Genomic DNA, 11,072 nt, shown 5'->3' on the forward strand with positions numbered 1-11,072 from the left:
CACACTGAATTAGATCTCCCCTAGAGGTGAACATTACCTGTAACAACCTTCTCTCTTACGGCTCATCAACCAAGAGTCCAAGGACTGGGGTGTGTGTGAGAGAGACAGACAGAGAGAAAGAGAGTCAGAGGGGTCACAAGCCTGGGCAGTGGAGGTGGCGGTGGCTTCTCCAAGGAGGACTGGAGACTGACTTCTTGGATTTTCCTTGCTGAACTGCCTTGGTTTCTCCATTTTCTCCAGATGATAATTGTTCCCAAAAGACATACATTGAAGCAAATACTGGTTTATTGACCAGAGCACGATTACCTTCCAACTCAGTAGCTCATCCATTCATCTGTCCATCTTTCTGTCCATCTGTCTATCTGTCCATCTATCCACCCATCCACCCGTCCATCCAACCATCCATCTATCCATCCATCCTTATGTCCATTCAATCATTCTCCCTTTAATCCATAATCAGACAAACATTTGTTAGTTCTCTCTTGTCTTGTTAGCACAGTGCTGGGCACCAGGAATATAAACTAAGTGAGACCCAGTTCCTGCCTTCAAAAAACTCGTGGTCTGGTTGGAGAAACACACAGGTAACTGCAAAGAGGGACAGAAGCATTTGAGGAATCATTTGGGTATGACGTCCTCCGCTCAACCCCTTCTTACTGAGCCCCTGCTGTGTGCCAGGCGCTGTGGTGGGCAGTTAGGGAGTCCGTCCTCGTGAACTTGCAGTCTAGCGATCTGGGAGAGGAGGGGGTTCATGTCTTCTTGAACATACCTCCAAGGTAGCCTCAAGGGCGAGGGAAGGATGAGGGAGGCAGGTCAGCTTCTAACTGCCTCATTGGGGAAACGACATACTTTGCTTCTTCCTCGAGCCATTGGCTACCATTGGTCATCTGGGCCCAGCTGGAACTATTTAGCAAGCACAAGCTCTCTGCCCCAGCAACTAATACTTTTTGTCACCCCAAGCCAAGTCAGATGGACAATTCCTCATGGAATTTGCCTCTTGAGACAAAGAACTCAAAGACAAAAAATGGTAGGAGCTTGGTCATTCCGACAGTGATGCCTAAGGAGGCTGTGCATTGGGTCCTGTGACCAGACCCTCCTTGGGTCCTTCCCAAGGACCCTGTTTAATGCTTTTTTAAAAAAAAATCCCTCAAGATACTCAGTTTATTTCCCATTTTTATTGCTTTTATGACTTAAATTATCAGGAATTATCTTGTGTTGCTTGGAGTCCGAGAGTTTAAGAGTTCCGTGTCTCTGACTCATTTGTGGCCCCAAATCTCAGCCGAGAACAGGCATTTGGGGAGTTGCCCCCCAGCAACACTCTCCCCATGCATTGCTCTCTCAGGGGTCATGTTTGTGCAGTGATCCAAATACATTTTGTGTCCACAGTTTTATAAAACTTAGGGAGCCACAAACACCAAAGCAGTGACATCTACAATCTGAGCCAGAGATGGTAACCGATAGGTGAATTCCAAGGGAGCCATTTTTGTCTTAATGGATGGTTCTTGATTTGGGACAAGTAAAAAGAAGGACAGGAGGGAAGACTGTGTATGCAGTGTTGGAGTCCCATCACTGAGGTCTGAATCCAGAAGGGAACCTATGATTATTACAGCTCTGCTGTTTTCTAATTCTCTGGAAATGGAGACTGCTTTATAATATGCAACTTTTTGTCCAACTTCGGAGCAAATTTTTAGGAAAGTGTACCTGGGCACTGCCCAGACAGCTGCCCCCTTCCTTCTGCCCTGCTTCTGGTAGCCCCTTCTTAGCAGGCTGTTCATTGTATAGCTGGGACCATGGGTCACTACCAACCTCTTGGGCAATTTTTCGGCCGGTCAGGAGGGCTGCCCTGCGTCAGGTGACCATTAGGCCCACACAGCTGTGGTCAGCAGGATCAGTGGGACCAGGGGATACCCCCTCCCCCATCATAACGTAATACAAACACACAAGGCAACACAAAGTCATAAAACCCTTTAAGGGAGCTGAGGGTGATCAAGCACTTTGAAACTTGGAGTCTTCAAAAGGCACATGGCTGCTGTTCTCTGGGGTCTTTGGTTTCTCTGTTTTGTTTCTGCTGTTTTGTGGTGTGTAGGGGCAATTCCATGTGGCTTGGTTGTCCCAGGAGAGGCATACGGGGGCTGGGTTTTATGGGGTCCAAGGTATGCCTCAGAGCACACCGTTCTCCGGGGGATTTAGATGGACACACTGTTCTCAATGAGGGGAGGGTCCAGGTAGGTGTAAGGCAGCTCCAGCCCCTGGTTCCGCTCCCGGATCTCCCGCGAGATCTGGGCCAGGCGGTTCTGGAAGGCAGCGATGCTCCGCCGAGGGGCCTCCTCCGTGAAGTGCTCATCCGGGTAGGTGCCCAGGGGCCGCTGGGAACCAACCACAAGGTCGAGTGTAGGGGCCGCTCAGCAGCTGGGACCTGCCCTTGCCGCCCACCCCGGGGACTTGGCTGGAAGTCCCCAAGTCCAAGTCCCCAAGTCCAAGTCCCCAAGTCCAAGTCCAGCCTCCCTCCAGGCCTCATCCCTGCCCCTGCCCCTGCTCTAGACGCTGAGGTTCACTGCAGGCAGCTCTCAGGGACCAAAAGCTCAAGTCAGAGTATTCAAGGGGGCATTCCTCACCCCCCGCATGATCACCTTGCAGCCAGGGGGACTTGATATCAAGTCATTTGATCACCTGACCATTCTTGTGAGAGGGTCAGCGTTCATGTGTCTCCTCAAGGAGGGTCAGTGGCGTGAAGGGACCCAATGCCTCGAAGGCAGTGCAGGGTATCTGGGCCAGAGAGGGGAAAGGGCACCCCCTCACAAACCCCAGAGCTGGCCTGGCCTGGCCCCCCAGTCCCACACTCACCCAGTCTCCAGGCTCCTGGCTCAGCAGCCAGAGGGCAATGATGATGTCACAGGTGGCATTGACCGGAGGGAGGGTAGCTAGAAACCCCTCTGGCCTTGTCTGGCCTTTGGAGGTGGGGGGTGGCAGCTGCATGGTGGGTGGCAGGTTGGGCATCCAGATACAGGAGTCAAACTGGAGTGGAGAAGGCAACCATGAGTCCCAGGAGCCTGGACCCGCTCTGTCCCGCTGGCCGGGCATGGACCCTCCTCACCTGCCCGGCACTGACGGCGTAGTGCTTGGCCGAGCTGTTGAAGATCACCATGGTGACATACTGGACCAGGGCTTCCCGGGTCTCCAGCGCGGAGGGCACACCTGCGGGGGCGGTGGGGTGGGACTGGGCGTGCGGCTGCCAGGGTCCTCGGGACCCCGCTGCAGGGGACTGAGGGTGGGGCCCCGGGGCCGAGGTCCCCGTACCTGAGCTCTTCCTGCCCAGGAAGCCCTCCGAGAAGATCTCCCGCACCCAGGCCTGGAGTTCAGGGTCATCTTGCACGGCTGTGTCACTCGGGTAGTAGATGTGGATTATTTCGGAGACAAAGCTGCAAGTGCGTTGGGGTCAGTCCCGACTTTCGCCCTGACCCTCTCCGGGGAGCAAGGCGGCTCGGCTCGGTGTCATTCACATCCAGCCCTCCTCCTTGTCGCGGGCCTCCTTGGGCCCTCCCCACCCCCAGCTCGCTGAGGATGGCCCCTTCACCTCTCCACTGCCCCCCAGATCTTCAACCCGTCATCGCGGTAGTAGTAATTGGGGATGTCTTCGACGCCTCGGGCCCGGATGTCCTCGGGCAGACACAGGACAGAATAGCTCAGCTGTTGCATGTTCCTCTGTATCAGCTCTGAGAAGCCCCTGACACCAATGCCTGTGGACTGGGAGACAGAGCTCCTGGGTGCCGGAGCGCTGGCCCTGGAAGTGTGAGGCAGCACTGGTGGGACCCCCCCTAAATCCCCTGCCTCCCACCGCCAGCCTCCCTGGGGCAGAGCATACCCGGTCCACCACCTGCCCCGGGGCGATGAGCAGCTCTCGGGCAAGAGTGTTGATATGCAAGGTGTACCGAGTATGTGGGATCAGCAGCTGTAAGGGTCAAAGAAGACCAAGGTGGGTGAGGGCCTGGGTCCCTCCAGCCCCAGACCTCCCTGCCTCGAGGCACCAAGTCTTATAAATCATCCATGGAAAGAGATGACAGTGACAAGAGGGCCAGCCCGGGACTGGGATCGGGGCTCCAGACCTCATGCCCAGAGCTGGGCTTCAACCAGCATCCTGTTCTATAAACCGGGCCTGGTACCTTCCTCTCTCTGGGCAGATGAGGGGGCTGACTTGGGGGAGCACTACGAGCCCCCCAGCTCTGGCATTTTGTGGTTTACTGACCCCCGCGCAGGCCACGCACCGTGAAAAGCAGGGCCCGTGGAGAAAATGGAACCGCCCCCCAGAGTACCAGGCCCTGGGAGCTGCTGATGGTTAGAAAAAAGCAGCCTGGACTGGAGAGGAGAGAAAAGAACCCAGGAGAATGGCTCAGGCAGGATCAGAGAATCCAAAGACCCGTGGATCCTGCAGGGGAGAATTCCTGCCCTCAGAGAAGAGATGCCCCAGGTCCCTGGGGGAAAGCAATCTGGGCCCTCTGAAGGCTTAGTGGAGCCCCCATTAGAGAGGTGGGTCTCCCTCCTCGGGCTCCCTCACCCCTGCTGCACTCTGCAAGAGCCCTACTGCTCCGTCAAAGTCAAGTGCACATTCTGACATCTGCCTTAGATCTCTCCAAAGAACAGGGCTTCTGGATGGCAGCTGACAGCTCTCCCCTAAGAAGTCCCATCCAGTCCCATGCCGTCCCCTCCCCCACCCCAGCCCCCATGCTCCTCGCCCAGGCTCAGAGCCTGGGGGAAAGCAGGCTGCCAGGGGAGTTGTGCAGGGAGAGGCAGCTGCAGCAGGATGGGGGGCTCTGCACCCCCGCCTGGAAGGATAGGGCTACATGGGGACAGGCTGAGGAGCACCTTGAGGTACAGGGACCCAGTTTGGGCCCTGCTGCCGAGCCGCTGACCTTGAAGAGTGGGTGGCATTGGGGCAGCTGGCGGAGCGTGGCCATGGTGAAAACCTCAGGCAGCAGGTGTGCGTGTAGCAGGTGTGTGACCGCCTCGTGCACGGAGAACTCGGCGTTCCGCACCCACGTCTTGGCCAGCAGCCAGTCCCACTTGTTGTCGCTGGGCAGGAAGATGGGGCTGTCGGGTCCCGGGCTCTGGCTAAGCTGTAGGAGGAGCCGGTGCAGGGAGAGGTGGGCATGGGGTGCCCACCGACCCCTCTGTCAAACCCCTCCCTCCCCCTGCATCGCCCCCTCCCAGATGCTGACCTGGATGGCGAGGGGCAGCAGTGGCCCTCCCCCGGGACGCTGGTACAACAGGGTCATCGGGGCCGCAGAGAACTGAGGCTTCCCGTTCACGACATTGGTGTGGACGCTGGAGAGGATGCCATGATCCACCAGGAACAGGGAGCCCCTCTGCAGGAGAGAAAAGGGGAGCAGGGGCTGCTCCTAAAGGATGCAGGGCTGGGATGGGGAGAGGACTCAGGGCAGGGAAAGGAGTGTGCCCGGGAGAGGGTGCTGTTGGGGCATATACGCAGGCAGGTCCCTAGGAACTCTGCACACACGCGGCCCTCTCCAGCAGGGGAAGCCCCAAGGCACTGGGATGGCAGTGGGCCAAGCCCGGACCCCGAATCCCTCACCTCCAGCTCAGCCTGCAGACTGGTCCCAGGGCCCAGCATGGGGGCCACCATGTCATCCGTGACGGGGAAGTTCTCTGGGAGGTGGCGACAGCGGCGGATCAGAACAGGGTTGAGGCCGTTCAGGAACTGGGAGGCGAAGAAGGCATCCTCTTGCCAGTGCTTGACCACGTACTCTGGGGGGGCAGGCAGCGGGGGGTGGAGGGGGGCCGGGCCATCTCAGCATGGAAGCCCCCTCGCCCTCCCCCGAGCTTCATGGTGGAGTTGCTGCTCCCGGGTCCATCCTGGGCTCCCTTTGCTTCCCACTCTGTAGCTTTCTCAGCCTGGGCTTCAGCCACTGCGTCTCAGCAAGCAGCAAACCTGAGTCCCCAGCCCGTCTGTCCTGCCATCTACCTGACGCCCCAAGGCCAGGATTCATCAGCCTCAAATGCAACCCTGAGGGCTGCTGCCCTGGCCCTCCCTCTCCTGTCACCTGGCATCTGGGGACTGGCAGCCCCCTGCAGCTGGCTGCTGGCAGGTCTGGGGATGGCTCACATGGGCTCCCCTCCTTCCCTTCCCAGTGGTCCCCACGGACGCTCCATCCTGAGTAGCTCTGGCCCCACCTGCTTCCAGTCATGCCTGCTAACACGCTGCTGCACCACAGGGTCCCCTCCTGGGAGAGCTTTCTAGGACACCTCCTGTTGCCCAGACGAGAAAGGTCCCACTTTTACGTGCTCTCTCTGGGACCAACAAACAGGTTTCACAAGGGAAACTCAGTGTTTTGATTTTGAGCCTATTGTCCACTCACCTGCTCTACTGTGAGCCCTCTGGGAACAAAGACTGTGTCCACAGCCCTAACCCAGTGTCTGCTGGGTCACCACCCAACAAATGCATGTTGGATGAAAGGGTCTTGGAAGGTTAGGGACGTGCCCAGTCTCCACCCTCTTTTGGATCTGTGGAGGAAGTAAGGTCTAGCGAGGGACAGAGACCTGCCCAGGGTCACACGGTGAACCCGTGCTTGACTGTCTGAGGCCCCGGATGGCTAGGAGAGCTGAGGTCTCAGGGAAGAAGTCAGGGCCCCCAGCCCGAGTTCCTCACCGGCGGCCGGGGTCATGCGGAAGTTCAACATCATTCTCATCTCGCTCAGACTTTTCCAGAGCCCTTTGCGGTCCAGCAACCCCTTGAGTTTCAGCTCCGTAAACCTGCCAGAGGATGTCAAGGGTCGGGAGGGGGCATGAGGCCCCCCAGGAGACCCTCCCCTGTCAGCTGGCCTTATCTTTCCTGGGCTCTCGAACTGGCCCCCCGATCCTGATACCCACTGCTCCTGAGGTCATCACTGTCCTGTGGGAACTGGGGATGGGCAGAGGCTGTGCCTGTGTGACCCACGTCCTTAACAGTGGGGGAGGGCAGAAGGCAGGAGTCCCAGCGCAGCTGAGGTCCAGGGTCAGGAGGGAGGGGGCATCCTTACGCGGAGCCGACTTTCAGGTAGAAGCAGGAATTCTTCTTGACCGAGTATTTAATGTTGAGATCCAGATCTTTTACAGATTTCTCATCCAGACAGCAGGGCCAGCCCGGGCTGTAAGTCTTCCAGCTGGAGGGAGGAGCAGGAAGGTGGCCCACGAGGAGGCTTAGGGAACCCACTGACCAGGGCAAAGGGAGAGGTAGGCCCCTGGAGGCTCTCGTCAGAGCCATCCCCTTCTATAAGCAAGGGCATTCCGAGCTCTGTCCCTGCCTTGTTCTCACAATGACACTTCTCCCCTGGTCATGTGACTGGTCCAGGGCTGGGCACCTAGCCAGAGCTAGGCCAGTCAAAGTCCTTTCCGGGAAATCAGAGATGGGGGCTATTCAAAAAGAAACATCGGGTCCAAAATGGAGTCCCTTGTGCTAAGCCCACATCCGCAAACCAAGGCTTCACGCCTGACCTATTGGCAAGGTCAGCCAGTCCCAGGATCGTGACCTTTAACCAGCCAATCTGGAATTCCTGGGTCATCACCAATGAGATAACCTGCCTGATCCCCACCTTTCCCCAGAGGAAGGTGATCTTGCCTGAAACCATTGGTTTTTGCTAGAAACTTCCTTTTTCTGCCCCCATGTGCCAAGAAAAGCCTCTCATTTTGTATGGCTCCTAGAGGGGATGCAGCCTGATTTGCAAATCATTGAATAAAGCTAACTTGAGCTTCAAATGGGCTTGGTTGAATTTCTTTCTTTCTTTTTTCTTTTCTTTTCTTTTTCTTAACAGGTCTGAGCCAGAGAGAAACTCTCTGTTTAGGTATCTGGACTCCCACATGCAAACATAGGGACTGTTAGATACTGTAAGGACTGGGACCCAAAGAAAGCTATTCTACCAAGAGAAAGAAATGTGAAACATGAGAGAAGCTTCTAGGCCCCCAGAGACAGGGAGAGAATCCCCTTGGCTTCTGGCCTCTGAGATCTGGCGACCCTTCCGTATGTCTGTGAGTGTATGTCCTCCTGAGGACAGAGGGATTTCATGAAGGCTTCCACAGCCCTGGGCAGGCATCCCACAGGAGGGACTTTGACTTCTCTGCCCAGGTCTCAGGCATCTTGACCAAGCAAGCACTACAGCCTGCAGACATTGGTTGAAAGGGTAAAATCGGTCCCCGTGAAGCTGAGCTCACCCCTCACCCGGCCAGTTCTCTTATTCATGTAGTCAGTCACCACCCTTGGCCTTGAAAGAACAAGTGGCGATTAAAATACTTAAAGTCCGCTGCTCCCAGGTGGTGGCCCGATCCTGCCTCTCACACAGGGAAGGTACAAACATGCACCCAGAGGTCTAGGTCAAATGCAGGTTCTGATTCAGCGGGCCCCGGCGTGCGTGGGCCCCGGAGACTGCGAGCTCCCAGGTGATGCTGACATTGGCAGGCCTAGACAGATGGCACCCCGGTAGCTGGGGGACCTGGAGCAAAACCTGCAGCCCAGTCTTCAGGCAGCCGCTGGGTTGGCCGGACCACGACCTTTCGAGAATCTGCACCTGAGCACCCCGTGACCCTTGGCTTTGTGCTCCCCTGCAGCCCCCACCCCCCACCAAGGCGGCCTCTAGGACTGGGCTCTCCCCGCTGAGTCTGGGGCAAGAAAGAGCCCTCTTCCCGCCTGCCTTCCGGGATGAGTTTCCTGGGCTCTGGAAGGCAGGGTGGAGATCCGGTTCCGCCCAGATTTCCAGGAGGATGAAACACCTGGAGGGATGTAAAAGCCCCAGGGCAAGCAAGACACCTGCTGGGGGAGGCATTCCGGCCCTGGTTTTCCCAGTCTTCCCAGAGTGCTTCCCCCAAGGCTGGTTACAACGGTGTTGCTACCCCTACCCTCCCTATGTGATTCAGTAGGAATGCGGGTGTCAGGAGTTTGCCTTTCTAACACCTCCCCCCCATGCCGATGTTGTGGTCCAGAGAGGACTGGCAGGGACTTCAGTTAGTGTCCTACCAGCGGAGCCCATGCTGCCCCACATCCCTTGGGTGACCCCCTGTCCCCACCGCCTCCACCCCCCCCCCCCACACACACACCAGAGCTCCCCAGGGCAGCCCGCTCCTCACTGGTACGAGTCCTGCCTGGCCTGTAGCTCTTCCTGGCGCTGCTGCCGAAGGATGGGGTGGTCGTCCGCCCAGGAGACCTTGGCTGTGAGCGCACAGGAGCGGTGAGGAGAGCAGAGAAACAGCTTCCCCCACCCCTCCCGGTCCCACCTCTGGCCCCAGCTGCTCTGCCCTCCGCCACGGGTCCCCTGCTCCCACACAGGGCCGCCCCCTCCTCCTCCCTAGGGGCCACACCCGCCGGCCTCTCCGGGTCCCCCAGCTCACCGGCCCCCGCGCGCAGCGCCAGGCTCTCCGCGCCCTCCAGCCACTGGTAGCAGGGGAAGCACAGGGGCGCGCCCCGCGGCTGCGAGAGCTGGATCCAGCGGCAGAACCAGGCGTCGCGGGCCACGGCGCCGACCGGGGCGGACAGCAGCAGGGGCGCCTTGTGCACGCGCAGCAGCAGCACGGGACCCACGTCCTGGGGGGACTCCACATGGAAGTCCTCCACCTGCGGGGGAAAGACAGGATCGGAGGGGACCGTCCCCTGCTCCCTCCTCCGCCCCCAGCTCGCCCCGCAGTGCACTCACGGTGCCCGCGCTGAACTCCTTGCCCGGGTGGTCCAGGCGCAGTGGGGGGGTCTCTCCCCGGGTCCCCACGATGCTGACAGCTATTTTGTTCCACGTGCCAGCCCCGATGGCGTCTCCAGTGGACACTCTCACGCTGAACTCGGCCATGGTGCCGGCGCAAGTCTAGTCCTCTTCGGCCGCTGCGGAGACCTTTAAAGCTGGCGACTCCGCTGGGGACACGCCCGGGCCCGCCCTGCCGGGTCCCGGTCCCGCGCAGCGGATTGTCATCTCTCATTCCGAGTATCCCCAGAGCAGACACGCTCACGCGCCGGGCTGGGAGGCTCCGCAGTGCTGGGTGAGCAGGGACTGGGTGTCTGGAGGTTTAGAGACCCGGACCTTTCAGGTATGCAGGGCCAGAGAGTCAGGATGGGGCCGGCGGCGGAGGGGAGGGGAGGCAAAAATACATTTGCGCCCCTCTTTTTTTTTTTTTTTCTTTGCATTTTTAATCTCTGAAAGCCTCTGCAGGCCCACCTCCAGCTTTCTACAGCTTTTCTTGGCCTGCACTCATTATTTTTTTTGCGTCCAATAAATAATTTTGAGAACCAGCCCTGTGCCAGGTGAAGCCTGCCCAGGCAAGATCCAGTGTTTGCCCACTTGGAGGTTCACAGTCAAGTGAGAGAGAAAATGAAGACCGGAGAGAGGCAGGGATGCAGTGGAGAGAGGGAGCCATGTGGTGGGGGGTATGGGTTTCGGTTTGGGAGAATAACAGGTTGGGGGGTTCTGGTCTGGAAATGCTGTCTGAGCTGCCTCCGTCTAAGAGCGCAGGGCTGGCGTCCCAGCACCTGGGCATGGGCACACAGGTGTGGCTGATATCACTAGGCAGAGAGTGTAGATAGAGGAGAGGGAACAGGCTATGCCCCACTGGTTCTTGGCCATCTGGAAGTCATGGAAAGGAGACAGATCCAGGGAGGATCAGTCAGAGGTACAAGGAGGACCCAGAGCGGGTGTTGCATGAAAGCCAAGAGACTGGTCAAATCTGAGAGCTGCGTCAGAGGAAGGCAGAAATGATTACTGGATCTGTCAAAGAGGAAACCTCGTTGGAGTCTGTGCCACAGGCTGCTGAGCACAAGGAAGGCAACCAGCCCAGCTCTGTGCCACCAAGTGCTGGCGGGCGCAGGACCAAATCCCACGGTAGTGTCTGGGGCCTTGCCCAGAGGCTTGCTGGTGGGGTGGTGGGGCTGGGATCCAGATGGCGGTGACGTATGACCGGAAATTGAATTCCAGCCGCACATGCGCACATACCTTTACTGCCACCCACTTGGAATCCCACTAAAATACTAAGTTTAAGGCATAAACCTTCAAGGACGGGAAAACAGGCAGGAGATGGTAAAAGCCCAGGATTCCCATCTCAGAATCCCCCAAGTTCTT

General features: G+C 58.0%; 1 protein-coding gene across 1 annotated transcript; it reads right to left on the reverse strand.

Annotated features, from left to right (window-relative positions):
* Positions 1-1,181: 1,181 nt before the first annotated feature.
* ALOX15B (arachidonate 15-lipoxygenase type B) lies at positions 1,182-9,966 on the reverse strand. Its single transcript, XM_059148290.1, has 14 exons — positions 9,666-9,966; positions 9,364-9,586; positions 9,103-9,184; positions 7,026-7,148; positions 6,656-6,759; positions 5,582-5,754; positions 5,211-5,357; positions 4,905-5,108; positions 3,860-3,946; positions 3,572-3,741; positions 3,295-3,416; positions 3,092-3,192; positions 2,842-3,012; positions 1,182-2,363 (listed from the first exon to the last, which is right to left on the reverse strand). Exons 1-14 carry the CDS (start codon positions 9,810-9,812, stop codon positions 2,184-2,186), a joined length of 2,034 nt encoding a protein of 677 aa, XP_059004273.1. The 5' UTR covers positions 9,813-9,966; the 3' UTR covers positions 1,182-2,183.
* Between the last annotated feature and the right edge of the window lie 1,106 nt (positions 9,967-11,072).

Source organism: Mustela lutreola, chromosome 15 (genome assembly GCF_030435805.1).
Source record: "Mustela lutreola isolate mMusLut2 chromosome 15, mMusLut2.pri, whole genome shotgun sequence".
NCBI lineage: Eukaryota > Metazoa > Chordata > Mammalia > Carnivora > Mustelidae > Mustela > Mustela lutreola.

What these genes read in the sequence shown, in the direction of transcription:
- ALOX15B (XM_059148290.1), bottom strand. Translation starts at nt 9,812, where the DNA reads ATGGCCGAGTTCAGCGTGAGAGTGTCCACTGGAGACGCCATCGGGGCT. An exon ending in CCGCATGACCCCGGCCGCCG is followed by an intron (nt 5,755 to 6,655) that starts GTGAGGAACTCG and finishes CTGCCCCCCCAG; the next exon opens with AGTACGTGGTCAAGCACTGG. An exon ending in ATCTGGGGGGCAGTGGAGAG is followed by an intron (nt 3,417 to 3,571) that starts GTGAAGGGGCCA and finishes ACGCACTTGCAG; the next exon opens with CTTTGTCTCCGAAATAATCC.